Source organism: Nerophis lumbriciformis, linkage group LG09, assembly GCF_033978685.3.
Source record: "Nerophis lumbriciformis linkage group LG09, RoL_Nlum_v2.1, whole genome shotgun sequence".
NCBI classification, from domain to species: Eukaryota; Metazoa; Chordata; class Actinopteri; order Syngnathiformes; family Syngnathidae; genus Nerophis; species Nerophis lumbriciformis.
In genome coordinates this window covers 43,537,928-43,565,289 of record NC_084556.2, presented here as the reverse complement: position 1 = coordinate 43,565,289, position 27,362 = coordinate 43,537,928, and the positions used below count along the sequence as shown (strand labels likewise).

The 27,362-nt window shown below is 40.3% G+C and overlaps 1 protein-coding gene across 4 annotated transcripts in view; it reads left to right on the top strand.

The window, feature by feature from the left end:
* Positions 1 to 366: 366 nt before the first annotated feature.
* Positions 367 to 27,362, top strand: part of atp2a3 (ATPase sarcoplasmic/endoplasmic reticulum Ca2+ transporting 3) — a 140,818-nt gene continuing 113,822 nt past the window's right edge. For 2 of the 4 annotated variants that reach the window (XM_061963120.2, XM_061963119.2), the window contains exon 1: positions 9,321 to 11,379. In XM_061963120.2, coding sequence (XP_061819104.1) covers positions 11,262 to 11,379 — 118 coding nt within the window. In that variant the 5' untranslated portion in view covers positions 9,321 to 11,261. Of the gene's footprint in view, positions 501 to 9,319; positions 11,380 to 27,362 lie in introns of those variants that run through there. The other 2 variants (XM_061963122.1, XM_061963121.2) reach the window with 2 other exon arrangements.

The following is a 27,362-nucleotide window of genomic DNA, read 5'->3' as shown; positions in this document are numbered from 1 at the left end:
CAATGTGCCACCTTCACTGGTTTTGGGTTTTGTATATATTAAAAGTTAACAAAATTATCGGCAGTAGCAGAGAAGTACGCTGAAAAGGGGCACAATACACTCGTATCATCTTCCCTCATCTTTGTCTCTCCACTGTATCAGGCTCTGCGATTCTGAGCACACCCCTCCCCTCAGCCCTCGGTAAACCAGAGTCGGCAAATAACAACGAGACGAAAATGTTATCAGAAATGAAATCCAATCATATTTAATTATTCTTGTAGATCGTTTGGACAAGTTTGGAGTATATCCAATCACAGTTCTTTCCTAGCGTACATATGAAAGAGGGTGGTGGTTAGCTACAAAGGAGAGCCAATCAAATGTTTTTCCTTGTGAGATGAGGAAGTTGAATTTCTCAGCGTTGGTGTCAAAACAAAAATGTGTGGATTTACCGTGTTCTACATCATAATAAGTGTACATCTGGGGGAAAGTGAAGATTTTTGACGCTACGATGTCATCAGCAGGTGAGCCATTGATCGTGACATCTACACAACTGTAAGGTAAAGCTGTGTGTATTTGCTGCTTCCAGGTCTTTCACACTCATAAACAAATTATGATTAAAGCATGCATCGAAACTTTGTTTCACAACACACATACATACCTGTTTGACCAGAGACGTAAACATAAAAACAAATAGAAAAAGTGCCTGAAGGATATCTATTGGCATTGAATGGTACAGCAACAAATTGCTAACTACATCATTCCTGACCAGGGGCGCTGCTAGGAATTTTGGGCCCCATGAAAAGAATCTTTACAGGGTCCCCAACACAGTGTCATTATTTTTTCTGTATTATAATTTCATCATCATTAGGGGCCTCTCTGGGTCCCCCTCCATCATGGGCCCCTAGAATCCATCTCCTTTACCCCCCCTTTTCGGCGCCTCTGTTCGTGACTATGAGATCATGCTACTTTTGTGTTAAACAAATGCTTTGTAGGTTGTCTAAATACAGGTGTTTTGTATTTTAAACTTTAAAGAGGCCTCATCTTTTATACATTATATTTTACTGTAATTTTAACTGACAAAAATGTTGTGTCATTTTGTTGATTAAAACTAAATTAATTTAGATGACTAAATTTAGACTAAAACTAAAATCAGAATCAGAATCAGAATCAGAAAAAAAAAGAGAAAAACAATATTCAGTCTAAGCCTGGGCCCCTGGAGAGGGGGTCCAGACTGAGGCCAAGGAAGAAAAAAAATCCCTCATAGCCATCCATCCCTTCCATCCATTTTCCTACCGCTTGTCCCTTTCGTGGTCGCGTGGGGTCGCTGGAGCCTATCTCAGCTGCATTCGGGTGTAAGGCGGGGTACACCCTGGACAAGTCGCTACCTTATCGCAGGGCCAACACAGATAGACACATTTAGTGTTGCCAATCAACCTATCCCCAGGTGCATGTTTTTGGAGGTGGGAGGAAGCCGGAGCACCCGGAGGGAACCCACGCAGTCACGGGGAGAACATGCATAGCACACGTTTATGTGTGTAAGAGGGAAACATCAAAGAAAACTAAGGACATTTAAGACATTAAAAGAGCAGAGTTGATGCAACCAGCCATTTCTACACACCGCCACAAAAGTAAAACAACAACAACAAAAAAACATATACACTGTGGTGGCCTCTGCGGTGTTCCACGACATCGTCTGCAGGGGTGGGGGGATTTGACCAGAGACGGGAGCAGCCCCAACAAAGCAATCAAGAGAGCCGACTCCACCCTCGGCCGCCCACCAACTCTCGGCCAGTGTCCAGTCCGCATGGATGAGCGAGGATGCGTCTAAGGCAGGGGTCGGCAACCCAAAATGTTGAAAGAGCCATATTGTACCAAAAATACAAAAACAAATTTGTCTGGAGCCGCAAAAAATTAAAAGCCATATTACATACAGATAGTGTGTCATGAGATATAAATTGAATTAACATGACTTAAAGGAAACTAAATGACCTCAAATATACCTACAAATGAGGCATAATGATGCAATACGTACATATAGCTAGCCTAAATAGCATGTTAGCATCGATTAGCTTGCAGTCACGCAGTGACCAAATATGTCTGATTAGCACTCCACACAAGTCAATAACATCAACAAAACTCACCTTTGTGCGTTCATGCACAACGTTTAAAGTTTGGTGGACAAAATGAGACAGAAAAAGAAGTGGCATAAAACACGTACTAGAAAGTCGGAGAAAGTTATACATGTAAACAAACTACAGTGAGTTCAAGGACCGCCAAAATTAGTAGGACAAAACGGCGCTCGCCAAATACTCAAATCAGTGAAGCATGTTTAATATAAACAGTGTGATTTATAACAATTAGGGAGGTGTGTGTCATGGTTGTCCTCTTACAGATACCATATTAAAACAAAAAATATATTTTTTTCCCCTCATCTTTTTCTATTTTTCATACATTTTTGAAAAAGTTCCAGAGAGCCACTCGGGCGGCACTAAAGAGCCGCGGGTTGCCGACCCCTGGTCTAAGGAGACCGAGGTGTCCGATACCTTCTCATTCAGCCAAAGACACTGTGAAGCTTGTCCGTCCCGGCGCTCAGCGCCAGCTCCGCAGCCCTGTCTCTTCATCCACATCTCCTCCAGTCTCTCCAAACAGACGCTGGTGAGGCAGAGACCCAGCAGCTGGTCTTTATGGCCAAAAGGCTCCTGGGAGGCAGATCCAGAAGTTCACAAAAAACATTTTCGTTAAAAGACTATGACTAAAACTAAATTAGAAAAATAACACTGCAGTAAATATACAATCACTGTTGCATTATGCAAATAAGCCAGTATCAAGTTTCAGGTCCACTGCATATGATAAACTGAAGACAAACCTCTGTCTGACAGACCCCTTTGTAAAGCCCCACCATAGGCTGTACTTCCGACTGTTTTGTTTAATGTAAACCAGCTTACTGACTTTCCGCTCCTGCTCTTAGCAGCTCACAACAAGAAATGTAATGCTGTGTAATGCACCCGTTTATAGAGCTTTTAAGAAGGGTAGTGCCTGCTCCTGCATACACTGGTAGCAATGATGCTGCTGCTAGTGCATCAGAGACAGCAACCAGCATACCTTTAGTATCAGAAAGCACTGCTTCTCCCTCCAGTCCCCCAACATGTGCTTCCCCAAAACAGCCGGCTACCCAGTGACTTAAAGGAGTCCTATTATGATGTTGTTTTAACCTTAATTGCTTTTAACAAGTGGAAAGCAGCACTTGATGGAGACAAGGGATTACAGAGGAATGTGTCCAGCCACAACCAAGTGCATGCTTCAAATATATGGACTCTGCACAAAAGCAGAGAGGCTCCAAGGAGAACTGTTGACTCCCTGTTAGTTTTTAAAACACAACTTGGAAAAAAAAACATTACTATGTCTGGAGTGTGGGCAGTGCTGTTAAGTTTCTTCGTCTAAATGAGTGGAGAAAGCAGAAACTTTGAGTTATAACGCAGATGACCTGATGATAAACTTGTTTGAGAAAAATGTTTTTGCAATATTAATAAGACTTTCAGTTTTGTAGATATTGACTGTTGTGAGTGGAGTCCTGCTTAAGGTTAAATTAAATTTAAGAATTAGGCCATTGAGTTAAGATAAATGTTGGGATGGTTGATAAAATGTGGATGAAGGATACTTTATTTTGTTTATTTTATTTTTATTTTTTAGTCTTCCCCTGAGTGATTGCCACCTTATTGCTGTCATGGGGTTGCGTACCTGGGTGATCTTAAGTTGCCTCCATATTGAAGCTATTATCATATATATATATATATATATATATATATATATATATATATATATATATATATATATATATATATATATATATATATATATATATATATATACAGTATGGCCTCAAATTTTTACTTCTTAAGGTCAATGCAAGTGTTGCCTTAAAGGAGGGCTCATATTTTAGGGCATCAAGGCAAGTTGGAAGGGAACCAAGGCAAATATTATTTTCTTTAGAGGCAGGGTCTCCAAATATATATATAATTTTGAAAGATGGCACCTGATAGCCATAAGACGTAACTGCACTTTTTGGCCATACAAATAAAAATAGTGTTCACGTAAGAGATCTAGGGCTGGCAATTATGGCCAAAGTAATAATTAAGATTATTGTTATCAATATTGAAATCATGATTACTGATTGTTAGGTAAAGCAGTGTTGGGATGTGAACGTAATACCATCATGTAATTTGTAATGTCTAATAAAAAGGTTATAGATAAACGTTATCCATATATCTACAGACAAATATTAGTATTTTTTATTCATTAATAATATCAACTTGTCAGCTTTTTCACATTACATGATACCTGTATCTCTATGTTTACATTTTGATAAGAGGGATGCATTTTTTTTATTTTGTATAATTTTTTTTGAAGTTATGTACATTTATATGTACATGTACAGTATATACTGTATTGGGACAGACCCATTAAGAGTTTGAGCAGAAATATGTGGTATAGGAATTAACTATACACAATAAAACATTAACAAAATACTGTGTCACATGAATGGAATACCTTTGTGACATGAAAAAACACAAGTATTGTAAAAAAACCATAGTGTTTACTTTTTAAAATCAATATAAAACTCAAAGGAATTTGGTTAAACAGGCCTATCAGAAGAACAATGTATTCTTTATACAACATCAGCAAGGGGTCAAGCAATGGTTAGAAGTGCTTGAAAATAATGTTAGGCATGAAATATTAACACCAAGCAACCAAGTTAAACTTGTGTACTTTTATTGCAGCAGCTTAATGGATGTGTTGATTTGTCTTGAGAGAGCAGTATCAATCAATCAATCAATCAATCTTTATTTATATAGCCCTAAATCACAAGTGTCTCAAAGGGCTGCACAAGCCACAACGACATCCTCGGTACAAAGCCCACATACGGGCAAGGAAAAACTCACCCCAGTGGGACGTCGATGTGAATGACTATGAGAAACCTTGGAGAGGACCGCATATGTGGGTAACCCCCCCCCTCTAGGGGAGACCGAAAGCAATGGATGTCGAGTGGGTCTGACATAATATTGTGAGAGTCCAGTCCATAGTGGATCCAACATAATAGTAAGAGTCCAGTCCATAGTGGGGCCAGCAGGACACCATCCCGAGCGGAGACGGGTCAGCAGCGTAGAGATGTTCCCAGCCGATGCACAGGCGAGCGGTCCACCCCGGGTCCCGACTCTGGACAGCCAGCACTTCATCCATGGCCACCGGACCTGTGCCCCCCGCCCCCTCAAGGAAAAGGGGAGCAGAGGAGAAAAGAAAAGAAACGGCAGATCAACTGGTCCAACAGGGGGGCTATTTAAAGGCTAGAGTATACAAATGAGTTTTAAGATGGGACTTAAATGCTTCTACTGAGGTAGCATCTCTAATTGTTACCGGGAGGGCATTCCATAGTACTGGAGCCCGAATAGAAAACGCTCTATAGCCCGCAGACTTTTTTTGGGCTCTGGGAATCACTAATAAGCCGGAGTTCTTTGAACGCAGATTTCTTGCCGGGACATATGGTACAATACAATCGACAAGATAGGACGGAGCTAGACCGTGTAGTATTTTATACGTAAGTAGTAAAACCTTAAAGTCACTTCTTAAGTGCACAGGAAGCCAGTGCAGGTGAGCCAGTATAGGCGTAATATGATCAAACTTTCTTGTTCTTGTCAAAAGTCTAGCAGCCGCATTTTGTACCAACTGTAATTTTTTAATGCTAGACATAGGGAGACCCGAAAATAATACGTTACAGTAGTCGAGACGAGACGTAACGAACGCATGAATAATGATCTCAGCGTCGCTAGTGGATAAAATAGAACGAATTTTAGCGATATTACGGAGATGAAAGAAGGCCGTTTTAGTAACACTCTTAATGTGTGATTCAAACGAGAGAGTTGGGTCGAAGATAATACCCAGATTCTTTACTGATTCGCCTTGTGTAATTGTTTGGTTGTCAAATGTTAAGGTGGTATTATTAAATAAATGTCGGTGTTTAGCAGGACCGATAATCAGCATTTCCGTTTTCTTGGCGTTGAGTTGCAAGAAGTTAGCGGACATCCAATGTTTAATTTCATTAAGACACGCCTCCAGCTGACTACAATCCGGCGTGTTGGTCAGCTTTAGGGGCATGTAGAGTTGGGTGTCATCAGCATAGCAATGAAAGCTAACACCGTATTTGCGTATGATGTCGCCTAGCGGCAGCATGTAAATACTAAAGAGTGCAGGGCCAAGAACCGAACCCTGAGGAACTCCGCACGTTACCTTAACATAGTCAGAGGTCACATTATTATGGGAGACGCATTGCATCCTGTCAGTAAGATAAGAGTTAAACCACGACAAGGCTAAGTCTGACATACCAATACGTGTTTTGATACGCTCTAATAAAATATTATGATCGACGGTATCGAAAGCAGCGCTAAGATCAAGAAGCAGCAACATAGATGACGCATCAGAATCCATCGTCAGCAGTAGATCATTAGTCATTTTTGCGAGGGCTGTCTCCGTAGAGTGATTTGCCCTGAAACCGGATTGAAAAGGTTCACAGAGATTGTTAGACACTAAGTGTTCATTTAGCTGCTGTGCGACAATTTTTTCGAGGATTTTCGAAATAAAGGGAAGGTGGGACACCGGTCGGTAGTTTACCATGAGGTCAGGATCAAGGTTAGGTCTTTTGAGCAGAGGATGAATAACCGCTTTCTTGAATGCTAGGGGAACAGTGCCAGAGGAAAGTGATAAGTTTATAATATTTAGCACTGATGGACCTAATAATACAAAAAGCTCCTTGATAAGTTTCCCAGGAAGTGGGTCAAGTAAACATGTTGTTTGTTTTATCCCACTTACACGCTGTAATAGTTCCTCTAATGTTATTTCATCAAAAAGAGAGAGACTATTTTGTATTGCAGTATCCGTCGTAGATACAGTTGTATCTGTGTTCATAGAACCCAGTTGTAGCTGGGATGCGTTGTCTTTAATCTCCTTTCTAATGAGTTCAATTTTCTTATTAAAGAAATTCATAAAGTCATCTGCCGAGTGGGTGGAGCTATTGGGAGGAGTCCCTTGTTGGGTTAGCGATGCTACTGTACTAAACAAAAATTTTGGGTCGTTTTTGTTGAGGCGGATGAGATTTGAGTAATATTTAGCTTTAGCTAAGGTAAGCATGCGTTTATACGATATTAAACTATCACTCCATGCTTGATGGAAAACCTCAAGCTTGGTCGCGCGCCATTTGCGTTCCAACTTTCTACATGATAATTTATGAGCTCTGGTTTCCTCTGTAAACCATGGGGTGCGCCTTTTAGGGGCCCTTTTTTGTTTTAGCGGTGCTATGCTATCAATGGTTTTGCGCAGGGCATTGTCAAAGTTGTTAGTGAGGTTATCAATAGAGCCGACATAATTTGGGAATGGTGCCATTACCGAAGGCAGTAGGTCAGCAAGAGTCATCGTTGTGGCGGCATTAATGTTGCGGCTGCTATAGCAGTTATTATTATTATTAGTTTGTTGACAATGAGTCAGAACTTCGAATTTTATAAGGTAATGATTATTATACAGTAATGTTATTCAAGCTGTACATTGACTTCTTTACAATGTAAAGTGTTATTTCTTTACTTTTACCGTACTTGTATGGTATGGTTATTGATGTAACTTGCAAAATAAACTTAGAATTCTGCCTGGTTTCAACTGTAAATTGATAAAAAAATAAAACACACAATGAACCGATTAAGTGTGTATTGTTTAATCTTAGACAACTTTATTTTATTTTTCCTAAAATGAATGTGATTTGAGTAAAAGGACTCAAAGTAAAAGGAGTGAGATTTTTTCCATTGAATTATCCATCCATCCATTTTCTACCGCTTCTCTCTCTCGATTTCGCAATGGGGGACCTGGAGCCTATCCCAGTTGCGCTCGCACGGAATGTAGGATAAACCCTGGACAAGTCGCTACCTCATCACAGGGCCAAGACAGATAGACAGACAAGCATCCCCACACACATTCACACAAAAGGGCCAATTTTAGTGTTCAGAATCAGAATCAGAAATACTTTATTAATCCCCGAGAGGAAATTACAATTTTCAGCACAATCCCAGTCAAGTTCAGACAAATATTACAGGGAGACAGAACAGGATCGCTGACGGGTCTGCCAATTTCCGGCGCCCCTTACAAAAAAGGTGAGAAACAGGTAAACAATGTAGGGGGGGTGAGAAAAAAAAAATCGGTCTAAGCCTGGGCCCCTGGAGAGGAGGTCCAGACTGAGGCCAAGGGAAAAAACAACTCATAGCCATAGTACACATCCCTCTTACATGTGTGTAAGAGGGAAACATCAAAGAAAACTAAGGACATTAAAGACATTAAAAGAGCAGAGCTGATGCAACCAGCCACTTCTACATACAGCTGTGAATAAAAAATAAAATAAACATATACATCGAGAGGAGCCAGATGAGGTGGTTCGGGCATCTGGTCAGGATGCCACCCGAACGCCTCCCTCGGGAGGTGTTTCGGGCACGTCCGACCGGTAGGAGGCCACGGGGAAGACCCAGGACACGTTGGGAAGACTATGTCTCCCGGCTGGCCTGGGAACGCCTCGGGATCCCCCGGGAGGAGCTGGACGAAGTGGCTGGGGAGAGGGAAGTCTGGGCTTCCCTGCTTAAGCTGCTGCCCCCGCGACCCGACCTCAAATAAGCGGAGGAAGATGGATGGATGGATGGATGGATGGATATACACTGTGGTGGCCTCTGCGGTGTTCTACGCCATCGTCTGCTGGGGTGGAGGGAGCATGGCCAGAGACAGGAGCAGACCCAACAAAGCAACCAAGAGAGCCGACTCCACTCTCGGCCGCCCACTAACTCGGCCTGTGTCCAGTCCGCATGGATGAGTGAGGATGCATCTAAGGAGACTGAGGTGTCTGATACCTGCTCATTCAGCCAAGACACTGTGAAGCTTGTCCGTCCCGGCGCTCAGTGCTAGCTCCGCAGCCCTGTCTCTTCATCCGCATCTCCTCCAGTCTCTCCTAACGGATTCTGGTGTGGCAGAGACTCAGCAGCTGGTCTCCATGGCCAAAAGGCTCCCGGGAGGCAGATCCAGAAGTACCGCAGAAGTCACGAAAGTGCCACCCCTTGTCACACAGACCCAAAGGGTCCCGAACCAAAAGGCAAAAAAAAAAAAAAAAAAAAAAAATATATATATATATATATATATATATATATATATATATATATATATATATATATATATATATATATATATATATATATAAAACACATGAAAACAAGAGGTAAACACAAAAGGATGACACAAGAGCACAGAGCTCCTGCCAACAGCAGCCAGTACATCAGCGCCATCTTGGAAAAAAAAGATGCCAATCAGCATATCCCCATTTGCATCTCTTTGGAGGTGGCAGGAAGCTGGAGTACCCAGAGAGAGCCCACGGGAATATGCACAGACTACACAGAAAGACCAACCACTGCACCACTGTCCTGCCTCCATAGAATCATAAATACATGAAATATAACCACATTCCATTGTTGCTAATAACATGTGTTGGCCCTGTGATGAGGTGGCGACTTGTCCAGGGTGCACCCCGCCTACCGCCCGAATGCAGCTGAGATAGTCTCCAGCACCCTCCGCGACCCCGAAAGGGACAAGCGGTAGAAAACGGATCGATGGATGTTGACAATAAGCACTACAGTGTTTCAACAAAAATATTTTAAAATGCATAACATAAAAATTATGTAGGTAACAAACCAATCACAATGTAAATAATTTTGATAAAATATATTTATATACAAATTAATGAACTTACTTTTGTTCTTCATAGCCTGCAGAGGATGCGGATGACGCAACTTCCTGTGGACCACGTGACTTGTGGAATGGTCCACATGTTTCAAAGGTTAGGATAAGGGATGTCTGATAATGGCTTTTTGCCGATATCCGATATTGTCCAACTCTTTAACTACCGATACCGATATCAACCGATATATACAGTCGTGGAATTAACACATTATTATGCCTAATTTGGACAACCAGGTGTGGTGAAGATAAGGTACTTTTAAAAAAATGTATAAAATAAAATAAGATAAATAAATCAAAAACATTTTCTTGAATAAAAAATAATGTAAAACAATATAAAAACAGTTACATAGAAACTAGTAATTCATGAAAATTAGTAAGATTAACTGTTAAAGGTTGGTATTATTAGTGGACCAGCAGCACGCACAATTATGTGTGCTTACGGACTGTATCCCTTGCAGTCTGCATTGATCTATATTGATATATAATGTAGGAACCAGAATATTAAAAACAGAAAGAAACAACCCTTTTGTGTGAATGAGTGTAAATGGGGGAGGAAGGTTTTTTGGGTTGGTGCACTAATTGTAAGTGTATCTTGTGTTTTTTTATGTTGATTTAATAAAAAAAACAAACAAAAAAAAAAACGATGCCGATAATAAAAAAACGATACCGATAATTTCCGATATTGCCGATATTATCGGACATCTCTAGTTAGGATTTTTGTGTTAGGGTAACATGACTGAGTGAAAACACAGAAACACCACTTAAGTTTGCTTGTATTATTAAAAAGCTAAATAAAGTATAGTTAGGTTCAAGGGTAATACAAATATGTAAAAATATCATATTTATAAAGGATTTAAATTATTATATTTCATGAAAAAGTTTAATTTGTGAAACAGGGACAGACAACAATCTACCATGATGACAGATCAAGGTTTTGTTCCTCCCAGCTGCTATAATGTTACAATATTGTTTATCAAGAAAACAAAATAATAATATACACCCAAAAGGGACAAGCGGTAGAAATGGATGGATGGGTATTAATTAATTGATCCTACAAACATGTTCTACATTAATTCAATTTACTGAAGAAAACACTTTTTTGTGAGGGCGCCGCAGCTTCAGCTCCATATTTGCAAGGAAGGACGTCACTCTTTCGCTTTGAATATGCTGCTACGATGACGTAATTAGTGTGGAGGCTGGGGGGTGCGTCCAGGTAGGGGCAGCCAATGGGAGCGCAGTAGGGCGTGTCCAACAGTGAAAGATGTGGTGCACGCAAACACGCCCACGCACACGCCCACACACGCACGCGCACGCATACACGAGGTCGACGTAAGAATGAATTGAACAGTTTGTGTTTTCTTCAGTGCGGAATTGTTTGTCGTTGAGACGGAAGAGAACAGGTGATTTTTCACGACGACATTCTGATAAACGTTCTAAATGAACAACTTCGACGTCTTTAACCATTGAACAAAAAGATGGAAAATGCTCACATGAAATCCACCTGGGAAGTTTTAGACTTCTTCGGTGTAAATGAAAACACTGGACTGACTCCGGAACAAGTCAAAGTGCATTTGGACAAATATGGACCAAATGGTGAGTACTCTTACTTATTTTCATCTCTCCTGATATATATTTTACATACTACATTACTTAATTTCACAAATGGCTGTCATCAATATTCACCTCATATTCTGCACATTTTGATTTGAATCCATCCATCCATCCTGGAAAATAGGTGTGCAGTACAAATCCATCAAAGTATTATAATTCCGTAGCCGCTAGGTAACTTATTGAACTTCTAAATAAGTATATGTTTTTAATTAGCTTGCTGTTAAAAGTCAGGAGTAATTATTGTTTAATTACAGTTTTATTTTGTTTGATTAGTTGTATTTTGTTTTAATACAGTTAATTTGTATGTGACAGGTGTCATGTGAAGTGTAATACACAAAGTAATCGAAGTACACAGACTGTCATGCAGGCACCAGGAAGTACTAATCTCGATCAACCTGTTTGCAGCTAAACATCACTTTAGATACTTTGTTACTCACATGAATATGCATATGCAAGTGTAAGCCACTGTGACACTATTGTTCTTTTTTTAAATTTTTTTATGAATGTCTAATGATAATGTCAATGAGGGATTTTTAATCACTGCTATGTTGAAATTGTAACTAATATTGATACTGTTGTTGATACAATTAATTTTTGTTTCACTACTTTTGGTTTGTTCTGTGTCGTGTTTGTGTCTCCTCTCAATTGCTCTGTTTATTGCAGTTCTGAGTGTTGCTGGGTCGGGTTTGGTTTTGGAATTGAATTGCATTGTTATGGTATTGCTGTGTATTGTTTTGTTGGATTAATTAATTAAAAAAAATAAAATAATAATAATAATAAATAAAAAATAAAAATAAATAGATTTTTTTAAAATGAGATTTGATTCTGAATCGCACAACGTGAGAATCGCGATTCGAATTCGAATCGATTTTTTCCGACACCCCTAATATATAAATATATATATACTGTGTGTATATATATATATATATATATATATATGTATATATGTATAACATTTTCTTGAATAAAAAAGAAAGTAAAACAATATAAAAAAAGTTACATAGAAACTAGTAATTAATGGGAAAAAAAAAATAAAAAAAATATACGGTATATATATATATATATATATATATATATATATATATATATATATATATATATATATATATATATATATATATATATATATATATATATATATATATATATATATATATATATATATATATATGTGTGTGTGTATATATATCATCGGGGGTCACTCGAACGAGTATGACGATCCTCCTGGTAGGGGTGTATCCCTTTATGTAGGATGCCTGTGCGTGACTTTGTTTAACGTGGGGAGACTGGTGCCCAGACAGACACCACACGATCCTTGTGGCATGGAGTCCAAGATGACTGGGGACCCTTTTCTGCTGCAGCCTTCTTCCGCCATCGCAGCCGTTGTGGTAGTTCTTAAATCTACCGTCTTCCGCCTGCTCCGCCGTTGAGGTCTTCATCGTATCCTTGGCTAGGGGGAAGTCAGGTACTAGGCTTTTGCCAAGGGCCACCTGGGGTAACAGTAGTAAAGGGGTTAACCTTCTAGTGCCCCAAGACCCCATAGAGGAGCCTCCACTGCCGGATGCACTTTAACGTCATATATATATCAATCAATCAATCAATCAATGTTTATTTATATAGCCCTAAATCACAAGTGTCTCAAAGGGCTGCACAAGCCACAACGACATCCTCGGTATAGCCCACATAAGGGCAAGGAAAAACTCACCCCAGTGGGACGTCGATGTGAATGACTATGAGAAACCTTGGAGAGGACCGCATATGTGGGTAACCCCCCCCCTCTAGGGAGACCGAATGCAATGGATGTCGAGTGGGTCTAACATAATATTGTGAGAGTCCAGTCCATAGTGGATCCAGCATAACAGTAAGAGTCCAGTCCACAGTGGGGTCAGCAGGAAACCATCCCGAGCGGAGACGGGTCAGCAGCGCAGAGATGTTCCCAACCAATATACAGGCGAGCGGTCCACCCCGGGTCCCGACCCCGGACAGCCAGCACCCCATCCATGGCCACCGGATCTGTGTGTCTTCCCCTCCACAAGGGATAGGGGGCAGCAGAGGAGAAAAGAAAAGAAACGGCAGATCAACTGGTCTAAAAAAAAAAAAAGGGGGGCTATTCAAAGGCTAGAGTATACAAATGAGTTTTAAGATGGGACTTAAATGTTTCTACTGAGGTAGCATCTCTAATTGTTACCGGGAGGGCATTCCATAGTGCTGGAGCCCGAATAGAAAACGCTCTACAGCCCGCAGACTTTTTTTGGGCTCTGGGAATCACTAATAAGCCGGAGTTCTTTGAACGCAGATTTCTTGCCGGGACATATGGTACAATACAATCGGTAAGATAGGCTGGAGCTAGACCGTGTAGTATTTTATACGTAAGTAGTAAAACCTTAAAGTCGCATCTTAAGTGCACAGGAAGCCAGTGCAGGTGAGCCAGTATAGGCGTAATATGATCAAACTTTCTTGTTCTTGTCAAAAGTCTAGCAGCCGCATTTTGTACCAACTGTAATTTTTTAATGCTAGACATAGGGAGACCCGAAAATAATACGTTACAGTAATCGAGACGAGACGTAACGAACGCATGAATAATGATCTCAGCGTCGCTAGTGGACAAAATGGAACGAATTTTAGCGATATTACGGAGATGAAAGAAGGCCGTTTTAGTAACACTCTTAATGTGTGACTCAAAGGAGAGAGTTGGGTCGAAGATAATACCCAGATTCTTTACTGAGTCGCTTTGTGTAATTGTTTGGTTGTCAAATGTTAAGGTGGTATTATCAAATAAATGTCGGTGTTTAGCAGGACCGATAATCAGCATTTCCGTTTTCTTAGTGTTGAGTTGCAAGAAGTTAGCAGACATCCATTGTTTAATTTCATTAAGACACGCCTCCAGTTGACTACAATCCGGCGTGTTGGTCAGCTTTAGGGGCATGTAGAGTTGGGTGTCATCAGCATAGCAATGAAAGCTAACACCGTATTTGCGTATGATGTCGCCTAGCGGCAGCATGTAAATACTAAAGAGTGCAGGGCCAAGAACCGAACCTTGGGGGACTCCGCACGTTACCTTAACATAGTCCGAGGTCACATTGTTATGGGAGACGCATTGCATCCTGTCAGTAAGATAGGAGTTAAACCACGACAAGGCTAAGTCTGACATACCAATACGTGTTTTGATACGCTCTAATAAAATATTATGATCGACGGTATCGAAAGCAGCGCTAAGATCAAGAAGCAGCAACATAGATGACGCATCAGAATCCATCGTTAGCAGTAGATCATTAGTCATTTTTGCGAGGGCTGTCTCCGTAGAGTGATTTGCCCTGAAACCGGATTGAAAAGGTTCACAGAGATTGTTAGACACCAAGTGTTCATTTAGCTGCTGTGCGACAATTTTTTCGAGGATTTTCGAGATAAACGGAAGGTGGGACACCGGCCGGTAGTTTACCATGAGGTCAGGATCGAGGTTAGGTCTTTTGAGCAAAGGATGAATAACCGCTTTTTTGAATGCTAGTGGAACAGTGCCAGAGGAGAGTGATAAGTTTATAATATTTAGCACTGATGGACCTAATAATACAAAAAGCTCCTTAATAAGTTTCCCAGGAAATGGGTCAAGTAAACATGTTGTTTGTTTTGTCCCATTGACACATCTTAACAATTCCTCTAATATTATTTCATCAAAGAGAGAGAAACTATTTTGGAGGGCGGTATCCTTCGTAGATACAGTCGTATCTGTGTTAATAGAACCCAGTTGTAGCTGCGATGCATTGTCTTTAATCTCCTTTCTAATGAGTTCAATTTTCTTATTAAAGAAATTCATAAAATCATCTGCTGAGTGGGTGGAGCTACTGGGAGGAGTCCCTTGTTGGGTTAGCGATGCTACTGTACTAAACAAAAATTTCGGATCATTTTTGTTGAGGTGGATGAGATTTGAGTAATATTTAGCTTTAGCTAGGGTAAGCATGTGTTTATAAGTTGTTAAACTATCACTCCATGCTTGATGGAAAACCTCAAGTTTAGTAGCGCGCCATTTGCGTTCCAGCTTTCTACATGATAATTTATGGGCTCTAGTTTCTTCTGTAAACCATGGGGTGCGCCTTTTAGGGGCTCTTTTAAGCTTTAGCGGTGCTATACTATCAATGGTGTCGCGCAGGGCGTCGTTAAAGTTGTTAGTGAGGTTATCAATAGAGCCGACATAGTTTGGGAATGGTGCCATTACCGAAGGCAGTAGGCCAGCAAGAGTCATCGTTGTGGCAGCATTAATGTTGCGGCTGCTATAGTAGTTATTATTATTAGTTTGTTGACAATGAGTCAGAACTTCGAATTTTATAAGGTAATGATCGGACATTACTTTAGTATACGGGAGTATCGTAACTTTGGAGGTGGTGACACCCCTGACCAGCACTAGATCTATCGTATTTCCGTTGCGATGCGTAGGTTCATTTATTATTTGTGTAAGACCACAGCTATCAATTATAGTCTGGAGCGCCATGCACTGAGGGTCCGATGGGGTATTCATATGGATATTAAAGTCCCCCATTATGATTATATTGTCGGCGTGCGTCACTAAATCAGCAACGAACTCTGAAAATTCACTGATGAAGTCCGAATTGGGTCCTGGGGGGCGGTAGATAACAGCCAGGTGGAGAGGCAGCGGTGTGACAAACCTCATAGTAAGCATCTCAAACGAGTTATATTTATTATTTAGGTTCGGGGTAAGATTAAAGTTTTTATTGTGGATGAGTGCAACTCCCCCACCCCTTTTAATGGGACGGGCAATATGCGCTCCCGCATAGCCAGGAGGAGATGCCTCACCCAGCGCAAAGAAATCGTCTGGTTTGAGCCAGGTCTCGGCGAGACCAATAACGTCAAGATTATTGTCTCTAATGACCTCATTAACTAATAACGTTTTGGAAGATAATGATCTTATGTTTAAGAAGCCCATATTATAGGTAGTGGGCTGTTTTGAGGAGTTTTTGTTGAAATTATCCGTAGTAGCAATATTAATAATGTTGTGTTTATTATGTGTAGTGCAATTTAAATAATTACGACCATATCTAGGAATTGATATGACGGGAATTTTCCGATTGTTTGCTTGATGCTGTGATAAACCGAACGCATCATAACTTGCCACCTCAGTAGAGTGCATGTCTACTTCTGACACAGAAAAAACATTTTTTGAGTTGTGTATTGTTCTAAAATAGTTGCTATGTGTGCAGGTATTATCCAGCCTGGCGCTGGCTAGTTCTATTTTAACTAACTTCTCACCCGGACTAGCGCTTCTTTGAGGATTAGCCTTTCGCTTTGTTGTTAGCCCCGCTCGGCATCCCCGCTTCTGCTTCCGCTCACACCGCTTACGTGTCTTCCGTTGACGGTCCACGCTGGTACTTAACTCCGCTGCTTTGGAGGCCGCTGGATGTAGCCAGCGAAGAATCCCCATGCTAGCGAGGAGGTCGAAAGTACCCGCATCTTTCAGCCTATAACGGCCCGATCTATCCACATCCAGAATCGTCTGTCGGTCGTATCTGATCACGAAGTGTCCACGCTGTGAGCCAGCCATGAAATATATATATATATATATATATATATATATATATATATATATATATATATATATATATATATATATATAAACACACGACAAAAGTGGTAAAGGAATCGCTCAATCAGGCTAGAATTAAGGTTTTAGAATGGCCTTCCCAAAGTCCTGACTTAAACGTGTGGACAATGCTGAAGAAACAAGTCCATGTCAGAAAACCAACACATTTAGCTGAACTCCACCAATTATATCAAAAAAAGGCATCATGTAATGTGTATAGGGTGACACGTTGATACTATTAATGAACATAAAGAGCAATATTTGCCTTTAAATATATGGATAACATTTATAGCCTCATTAGACATTAAGTTCACACCTCAACCCAACACTGTTTTACCTAACATAATGAATAATCCTGATTAATAATCGTGATTTCACTATTGATACAAAATAATCCTAATGATTAATTTGGCCATAATCGTGCAGCTCTGTGTATAAGACTAGATTTCATATATAAACACTTTTTTTATTTATATGGACAAAAAGTGCAGTTACATCAGGTGCCATCTTGCAAAATTCTTAATTTTTAAACATGTGTTTATCTCTTATGTCCATAAGGTGCTATCTTACACAATTTCCACATGTATTTTTACTTAATTACGTTATTATTTTGTTTCTGCTATATCACTTTGTCTATAATGCTTGTTTTGTTTTCATGTGCACATTACATTTTTACTTGAGGTACAAGTTTCTTATCTACAGTAATGTTTCTTCTTCAGAGGAAATAATTTTGAATGTGTTGTTTGTGTTTTTTTCAATGAAGATTTTAGTTTAAGTCCTTTTGAAAATTTTGAGCACATTTAAAAATATCACGACAATAATGATAACCGTGATCAATTTGGTCACAATAACTCTGGTAAGAAATTTTCATACCGTGACATCCCTACGATAAACGTTAGAGGTGGGAATCTTTAGTTACGCCACGATTCGATTACGATTCAGGAGCTACGATTCGATTAAAAAACAATTATTGATGCATCTTTAATTTATGTATATCGATGCAGTTTTACATTTCTTTTCGTATAACTAAATAAGCGTTTATCACTTGCAACTTTCAAAAACAGTGCATTTATAATAAGAAAGAGCTGAATTAATTCCCACATTTTTTAAATTAATGAAATTGTTTGCAAAATTGGAACATAAGTATTAAATACCCTGTAATAAAGGAGCTGGTCGGATCTCTTGGTGAGGTGGCTCGCTGCAGTCAGCCAAATTTTAGAACTGTCTGCATTACTTTATTAACAATAAATCGATTATTGATTATTGATGTTTACTAATCGATTTTATAATTGTCCACGTCCAAATTGCGATGTATATGAAAAGCGATTATTTCCCCCACCTCTAATAAACATACAGTAAATATGTGCACATATACTAGTCAATACATGCAGTCAAAAAACTATTTACATGCCTATCGCTCGGAAAATACACCAACTCGACACAATACTGTGTAAGAAAAGCAGCTATTATGTCGCACACAGTACAAATGACATTTTCAAGATTCATTGTGCAGCATAATCATCAAACTTACTTATTTGTTCATACAACACTCAAAAATGAACAACTTACTGTGTCTCTCCTTACTTCCTGTCTGTGCTGGTTTGCAACAATGTAAGCCACAGGCAAACATTCAAAATCTACTCTTTATTCACATTTGGCAGTGCAGACGTGAGAGTATTTTGAATGTTTAATGGTGAATATACAAGCATATATAAAACAATATGTGAATGTGATGAAGTGGATCAAACACTTGCATCTCAAATCAACGTCGCCCACTGAAAATAATTAAAATCAATTAAATCACAATTTCCTCGTCTAACATGCCCTTAAAAAAGAAAAACACACTTTTAGATAAGAAATATTGCATACGGTACAAATTATACAATGTAATGTAGTAGGAGAGTGGACTTCTAAAGTATCTCATTCCAGCTGCTTCTCTGTCAAACACATAATCAGCAGCTTCGCCATATTTTCAGGGATAAGTGACTGCCCTTTGGATATTATAACAACATCCTTGGCTGACATTATAGACTCATTCTGCTTCAGTATGGTGCAGACTCGCAGTGCTACAATTCAACTGCTTCAAGATAGCTTGCGGCACACTCTAGCTGTGCCTCAATTCGGGGGCTGCATCCTTCCAAGGACCCAGCCCATGGAGTCGACAAAGTGTGGGTCCTGGCGAGAGTCCTCCAGCAGCGACTGGAGTGATATTAATTGGGACGGTCTAGCCTACGAGACACTTCCTGGTTACGTCAGTTGTCCCCGCCTTACATTTATCTGCTGCTCAGTTGCCCGAGGTTTACTAATGACAAATTTAAGAGACGAATGTCGAATATTTCTTTTGTGCTCTCTTGGTCCTTTACTTTATTCCAGAGGAAGTGGCTAAGAGCTCCCGGCACCGCCGGCGTCTGATTTCCCTGATCATGGGAGATGGTTGTCATGGAGATGTGTCACGTGTTGACAAGCGTTCTAAAGCTGTTATTCCTAATTATTAGTTAATGATAGATTTTTATGCTTGTGAATGCTTGTTGGAGTGGGACATGTACCTTTTAAAAACATGCAGACAATCCAGAAGATGTCCCAGAAAGAGTCCTCACGGTCTATTTCTACCACAATCTCTTATTTAGCAGTTACTTTATTAATATGTGATTCACAATTGATGTCCTTTTCTAATCGTGTCACATTGCTTGCATTATAGCCAGTAACAGTAAATATTGGATTAGTATACTATTACTATTATCATATAATTATTTGCAATGAAGGCAGAGGAAATGAATCACAACAACTACAGTTTCAGTACATGAGTTTATTAATTTATATAGGTTATAAAAATACTTTGTTTTTAAATGATCATCCAAACTGGTATAAACGTGTTTGTGTTATTTCTTTTTGCTCTGTTGTTGTCCAAGTCCTCCTTGATTATTCTGCACGGGAAAAAAAGCAGAAAAGTTCAACACAAGATCACAATAATCATTGATAGAAGTGAAATAACATGCAAATGTACACACAAAAACAGCAATAATTAGGGATGATGTTCGAAACCGGTTCTCCAGATTGTTCGATAAGAAAAGAACCGATTCCATGGATTTGAATCCCTTTTTGAGAACCAGTTCCCGTTATCGAAGACACTATACCGTATTTTCGCGACCATAGGGCGCACCGTATTAAAAGGCGCCGTGTCAGTTACGGGTGCTATTTCTGTATTTAACGCATAAATAAGGCGCAGCGTATTTTTGGGCGCAGGCATGGTTAAACATACGCTAGCTTAAAACATACACTAGCATGCATGGACACTGTTTTAAAAAGGCAGCAGGAGCAAAGCTTATTATTTTTTGATCAATCCTCATCCACAAATCCATCAAAGTCCTCATCTTCTGTGTCCTAAATGAACAGCTGGCCAAGTTCTCCATCAAACACGCCAGATTCCCTCTCCTCATTTTCAAAGTCAGTCTCGTTGTCCATTATCAGAGCAAGCTAGCACAACAGTAAAAGCCGACTTCTCTTGCCCCGTTGTGCTTATCGATTCGCTACCGTGCTGGTCCCCTTCTTCTCCACAGTGTGCTTCACCGGGATGTCGAAAGTGAGCGGCACCTCGTCAGTGTTGGTGATGTGTTTGTCTGCAATATTTTTAATTTACAACGCACATAGCAGCACTGCTTCATCCCAAGTGTAGGACTAATAGACTAAAAAACTCCTTTGTCCCACACGCCATTAGACTGTACAACTCCTCTCTAGGGGGGAGGGAGGGTACTAGGATGACAGGGGATGCAAAACAATAACAGTGCAATACTTTTTCATAACATGGTCACTACTGCCTAGTTTCTTTGCTTTATTCTTATTTTACTGTTATAATTTTATTCTCATTGTTGCTTTTTATTTTTATTCTATTGCAATATTTTTCTATTTTGTTCCATTTATACCCCCATTATTTACTTTTTACTTTTTAAATTCGATCTCAATTCTGTACACTGCTGCTGGAATTTAAATTTTCCCGAGTGAACTCTCCTGAAGGAATCAAAGTACTATCTATCTATCTATCTATCTATCTATCTATCTATCTATCTATCTATCTATCTATCTATCTATCTATCTATCTATCTATCTATCTATCTATCTATCTATCCATCTATCTATCTACAGTATCTATATGCTCCATGGGGGCGTGCCTTTAGCGTCCTCTCTCACCTGAAACCTTCACCCTATAACGGCCGCATGCTGTCCTCAGTCACGTCCGCTTTACCTACATATAAACAGCGTGCCGGCCCAGTCATATAACATCTATGGCTTTTGGAACTCAGTGCACACACAACAACCTATTTCGATAAGAGATTCGATAAGAAACCGGTTCGATAAGAGGATTCGATAATGGCCTCGAACTCGATAATTTCTTAACGAACATCATCCCTAGCAATAATCAATATTGGTTCATTGATGCACATGTTTATAGTTTTTTTTTCTAGTTTTCAATTTTCTGGCCACCCATTAATAGAACATAATTAACTTATTGCAGTTTAAAAAAGTAAATTAGAAGATGTCGGGCTTTACTTTCAAACGTTGAAAAAAGCTCCGGGCACGAAGCTGTCTGCAATGGCCGGATATACAGGTAAAAGCCAGTAAATTAGAATATTTTGAAAAACTTGATTTTCTATGGGGCTAAGGTCAGGGGAGTTGGCGGGCCAATTTAGAACAGAAATACCATGGTCCGTAAACCAGGCACGGGTAGATTTTGCGCTGTGTGCAGGCGCCAAGTCCTGTTGGAACTTGAAATCTCCATCTCCATAGAGCAGGTCAGCAGCAGGAAGCATGAAATGCTCTAAAACTTGCTGGTAGACAGCTGCGTTGACCCTGGATCTCAGGAAACAGAGTGGACCGACACCAGCTGGACTGCTGCTGAGTGGTCCAAAGTCATGTTTTCTGACGAAAGCAAATTTTGCATTTCCTTTGGAAATCGAGGTCCCAGAGTCTGGAGGAAGACAGGAGAGGCACAGGATCCACGTTGCCTGAAGTCTAGTGTAAAGTTTCCACCATCAGTGATGGTTTGGGGTGCCATGTCATCTGCTGGTGTCGGTCCACTCTGTTTCCTGAGATCCAGGGTCAACGCAGCCGTCTACCAGCAAGTTTTAGAGCACTTCATGCTTCCTGCTGCTGACCTGCTCTATGGAGATGGAGATTTCAAGTTCCAACAGGACTTGGCGCCTGCACACAGCGCAAAATCTACCCGTGCCTGGTTTACGGACCATGGTATTTCTGTTCTAAATTGGCCCGCCAACTCCCCTGACCTTAGCCCCATAGAAAATCTGTGGGGTATTGTGAAAAGGAAGATGCAGAATGCCAGACCCAAAAACGCAGAAGAGTTGAAGGCCACTATCAGAGCAACCTGGGCTCTCATAACACCTGAGCAGTGCCAGAAACTCATCGACTCCATGCCACGCCGCATTAACGCAGTAATTGAGGCAAAAGGAGCTCCAACCAAGTATTGAGTATTGTACATGCTCATATTTTTCATTTTCATACTTTTCAGTTGGCCAACATTTCTAAAAATCCCTTTTTTGTATTAGCCTTAAGTAATATTCTAATTTTGTGACACACGGAATTTTGGATTTTCATTTGTTGCCACTTCAAATCATCAAAATTAAATGAAATAAACATTTGAATGCATCAGTCTGTGTGCAATGAATAAATATAATGTACAAGTTACACCTTTTGAATGCAATTACTGAAATAAATCAAGTTTTTCAAAATATTCTAATTTACTGGCTTTTACCTGTATGTCTCTCCCTCGGGGTAAAGAGAAGGTCAGAGCACGAAGGTCGCTCAACATTACGATAGTCGAGGTCTTGTATTTTGACACAAATGTATATCACTTGACATGTCTGCTTTTAGCCGTTTTAAATTAATAAATAAAACTATATTTACATTTTAAGGTGGCTCTTTTCGCTCCGCATGGCGTCTTTGTGTTGAAAATAATTTTCAGAGTTGAGCGCGCAAAGAACTTCGGGATATGAAAGGACGCAAAGTGTACATGGATGCAACCTTTCTGCTAATGGCAGAAAAGGACACATTTGTTGGCCGGATTCGAAGGACACTTGGAACTTTTTTGAATTGGGACAGCCTCTGCGCACCGCCATGAATTGAGACACAGCTATTGTTATGTTTTTTGATGATTTATTTGTCCAATTCAATGAATATCATCCACTTCTTTCCCTCAGCACTGTCCTTCACACTCACTTTCTTCCTTCCCATGCTTTGAAAAACAAAGCTATGTCCATCTCTAGCTCTAAGATTATGCTAGTTAGTAAGATTGGATGTTTTGGTCTGAACTTACTGGGTTCACTGTGACATTCACTACGCCAACTAGTGTTGGGAAGGCTCGTAACTCAAATTAATGCTCAAAACTTAAAGCCTTACACACATTGCGTAACTATGAGTTTTCAGACACCGATGTAGTCACGCTGTTTTAAAACTTTATTAATATACCCACTGCGGTAATAATAGCATGGCTAAAAGTAGATATATGTGTGTCTTTGAACAGTACTGTACAATACTGCAATAATGTGTACACATACTTAAAGGGTGTTTCAAATGTGTGCAGTGTTGGACAGTAGCTCGTCACAATTAGTGAAACTATGTAGCCTAACTACATTACCCAGTTGCTTGGCAGTAGCTTTGCTACTTTTTGAACCAGTAGCAATTCTTGTAGCTTAGCTATCTGTAGACACAAGTAGCGAGATAGCTTACATTAAAAAGCCACAAAGAGAGAAAATGGACTGTGAATTTGCGGTCATTGTCATTGGTCAAATCATAGTTTTTTGTCAAGATATACCATATTTTCCGGACCACAGGGCGCACCACATTTTAAAGCGCACTGCCGAGGAGTGGGTCTCTTCAGGTCTATTTTCATACAAAAGGCGCACTGGATTATCAGGCATATTAAAGGGGTCATTTTATGATTTTGTTTCTAAATTTACAACATTTCCTTTTGATCTACATAATATGTAATGGTGGTTCTTTGGTCAAAATTTTGCACAGATTATGTTTTACAGACTATCTTTAAGTCGTCTTCTGACCATCGCTTCAGGATGCGCCATTTTGTGGGTGGATTTATTTACGTGGCTCCACTTCGACAGCGTCTTCTCCCCGTCCCCGTGTAGCGAGCAAGGACAGGAGTCGAAGAATTGTCAAAAGATGAAGCTAACTGTTTTAACTACATTCAGACTTTACTTGAGTCAATAACGGAGCAGCATCTCCTGATCCGTGGCTCACTAGTGCAACAACAATGCCGGAAATGTGTCCCATGAAAAACTGTCCGACCGGAACTCTCTTATAACTAAAGTTCTGTGGGTGAATTATGTAAACCCACTACACCGGTAGTTTTTAGCGCTTCCATAGCAAGATATACATTAGAACTTTACGCTACTTTATACAAACCCCGTTTCCATATGAGTTGGGAAATTGTGTTAGATGTTAATACAAACGGAATACAATGATTGGTCTGATCTTACTGCTTGCATTATAGCCAGTAACAGTAAATATTGGAATAGTATTTACTATTAGAAGATGTCGGGCTTTATAGCTATCTATCTTAAAAACATAGATAGCTATGTTTTAAGATAGCTATCTTAAAACATAGCTATCTTAAAATGCTATGTTTTAAGATAGCGTATAAATTATCTCGATTTACCGGTCAATCTACGTTCCCATCCTCACCTATGGTCATGAGCTTTGGGTCATGACCGAAAGGACAAGATCACGGGTACAAGCGGCCGAAATGAGTTTCCTCCGCCGGGTGGCGGGTCTCTCCCTTAGAGATAGGGTGAGAAGCTCTGTCATCCGGGGGGAGCTCAAAGTAAAGCCGCTGCTCCTCCACATCGAGAGGAGCCAGATGAGGTGGTTCGGGCATCTGGTCAGGACGCCTCCCTAGGAAGATGTTTCGGGCACGTCCGACCGGTAGGAGGCCACGGGGAAGACCCAGGACACGCTGGGAAAACTATCTCTCCCGGCTGGCCTGGGAACGCCTCGGGATCCCCCGGGAGGAGCTGGACAAAGTGGCTGGGGAGAGGGAAGTCTGGGCTTCCCTGCTTAAGCTGCTGCCCCCGCGACCCGACCTCGGATAAGCGGAAGAAGATGGATGGATGGATGGACAATGATTTGCAAATCATTTTCAACCCATATTCAGTTGAATATGCTACAAAGACAACATATTTGATGTTCAAACTGATACAAATTTTTTTTTTTTTGCAAATAATCATTAACTTTAGAATTTGATGCCAGCAACACGTGACAAAGAAGTTGGGAAAGGTGGCAATAAATACTGATAAAGTTGAGGAATGCTCATCAAACACTTATTTGAAACATCCCACAGGTGTGCAGGCTAATTGGGAACAGGTGGGTGGGTGCCATGATTGGGTATAAAAACAGCTTCCCAAAAAATGCTCAGTCTTTCACAAGAAAGGATGATGCGAGGTACACCCCTTTGTCCACAACTGTGTGAGCAAATAGTCAAACAGTTTAAGAACAACGTTTCTCAAAGTGCAATTGCAAGAAATTTAGGGATTTCAACATCTACGGTCCATAATATCATCAAGAGGTTCAGAGAATCTGGAGAAATCACTCCACGTAAGCGGCATGGCCGGAAACCAACATTGAATGACCGTGACCTTCAATCCCTCAGACGGCACTGTATCAAAAACCGACATCAATCTCTAAAGGATATCACCACATGGGCTCAGGAACACTTCAGAAAACCACTGTCACTAAATACAGTTCGTCGGTACATCTGTAAGTGCAAGTTAAAGCTCTACTATGCAAAGCGAAAGCCATTTATCAACAACATCCAGAAACGCCACCGGCTTCTAAGATGGACTCATGCAAAGTGGAAAAGTGTTCTGTGGTCTGACGAGTCCACATTTCAAATTGTTTTGGAAATATTCGACATCGTGTTATCCGGACCAAAGGGGACGCAAACCATCCAGACTGTTATTGACGCAAAGTTCAAAAGCCAGCATCTGTGATGGTATGGGGGTGCATTAGTGCCCAAGGCATGAGTAACTTACACATCTGTGAAGGCACCATTAATGCTGAAAGGTACATACAGGTTTTGGAACAACATATGCTGCCATCTAAGCGCTGTCTTTTTCATGGATGCCCCTGCTTATTTCAGCAAGACAATGCCAAGCCACATTCAGCCCGTGTTACAACAGCGTGGCTTCGTAAAAAAAGAGTGCGTGTACTTTCCGGGGCTGCCTGCAGTCCAGACCTTTCTCCCATCAAAAATGTGTGGCGCATTATGAAGCGTAAAATACGACCCTGGACTGTTGAACGACTGAAGCTCTACATAAAGCAAGAATGGGACAGAATTCCACTTTTAAAGCTTCAACAATTAGTTTCCTCAGTTCCCAATCGTTTATTGAGTGTTGTTAAAAGAAAAGGTGATGTAACACAGTGGTGAACATGCCCTTTCCCAACTACTTTGGCACGTGTTGCAGCCATTAAATTCTAAGTTAATTATTATTTGCAAAAAAAAATTAAGTTTATGAGTTCGAACATCAAATATCTTGTCTTTGTAGTGCATTCAATTGAATATGGGTTGAAAAGGATTTGCAAATCATTGTATTCCGTTTATATTCACATCTAACACAATTTCCCAACTCATATGGAAACGGGGTTTGTATTACAAATGGCAACAGTGGAGGATGAATGCCCCATAACAAGAAGACAGAGAAAAAGAAGAAGCTTATCGACTACGGTGTCGGGACGGACTACCATGGCAGACACGTGCAAATTTTCAGGACTTATGCAGATCCCAAATACACATCAGGAGGTACCAGAATAAAACCGTATGTTGAATCACAGTATGTCTGACTACGATAGCCGTAATGCTCCGACAATCCATCAAGCGGTGCGGCTTCTTAGCTTACCAAAGTCGTACTAAAACATTTTGACAGATTTTTGAGCGCTGTGTGTAATGTTCTATATTCTCAATGGAACATTTAATCTAAACATTTAATCTTGCAGTCTACATGTATCTCTTATGTGTGACTGCCATCTACTGCTCACACTCATCATTACACCATGTACAAAATAAAACAGCTTCAATGTCGGTAAGCACAACCAGAAATATTTAGGTGCACAGTCGATTTTTGAGAAAATGAAAGTATTTTAGGTGCGCCTTATAGTCCGGAAAATACGGTAGATAGATGCAGTTTTTGTTTACCATGGCAGAGAAAATAAATAACATTACAGGGGTGGGCCAAAGAAAAGGCAAATTAAAATAAATACATACAGTGGGATGCGGGGACCTCTAGAGGTAGTTGTAGGGTTTCCCAGCTAAATGACACTTAATAGTAGTGGACCCTTATTGGGTCAATTTGTACAC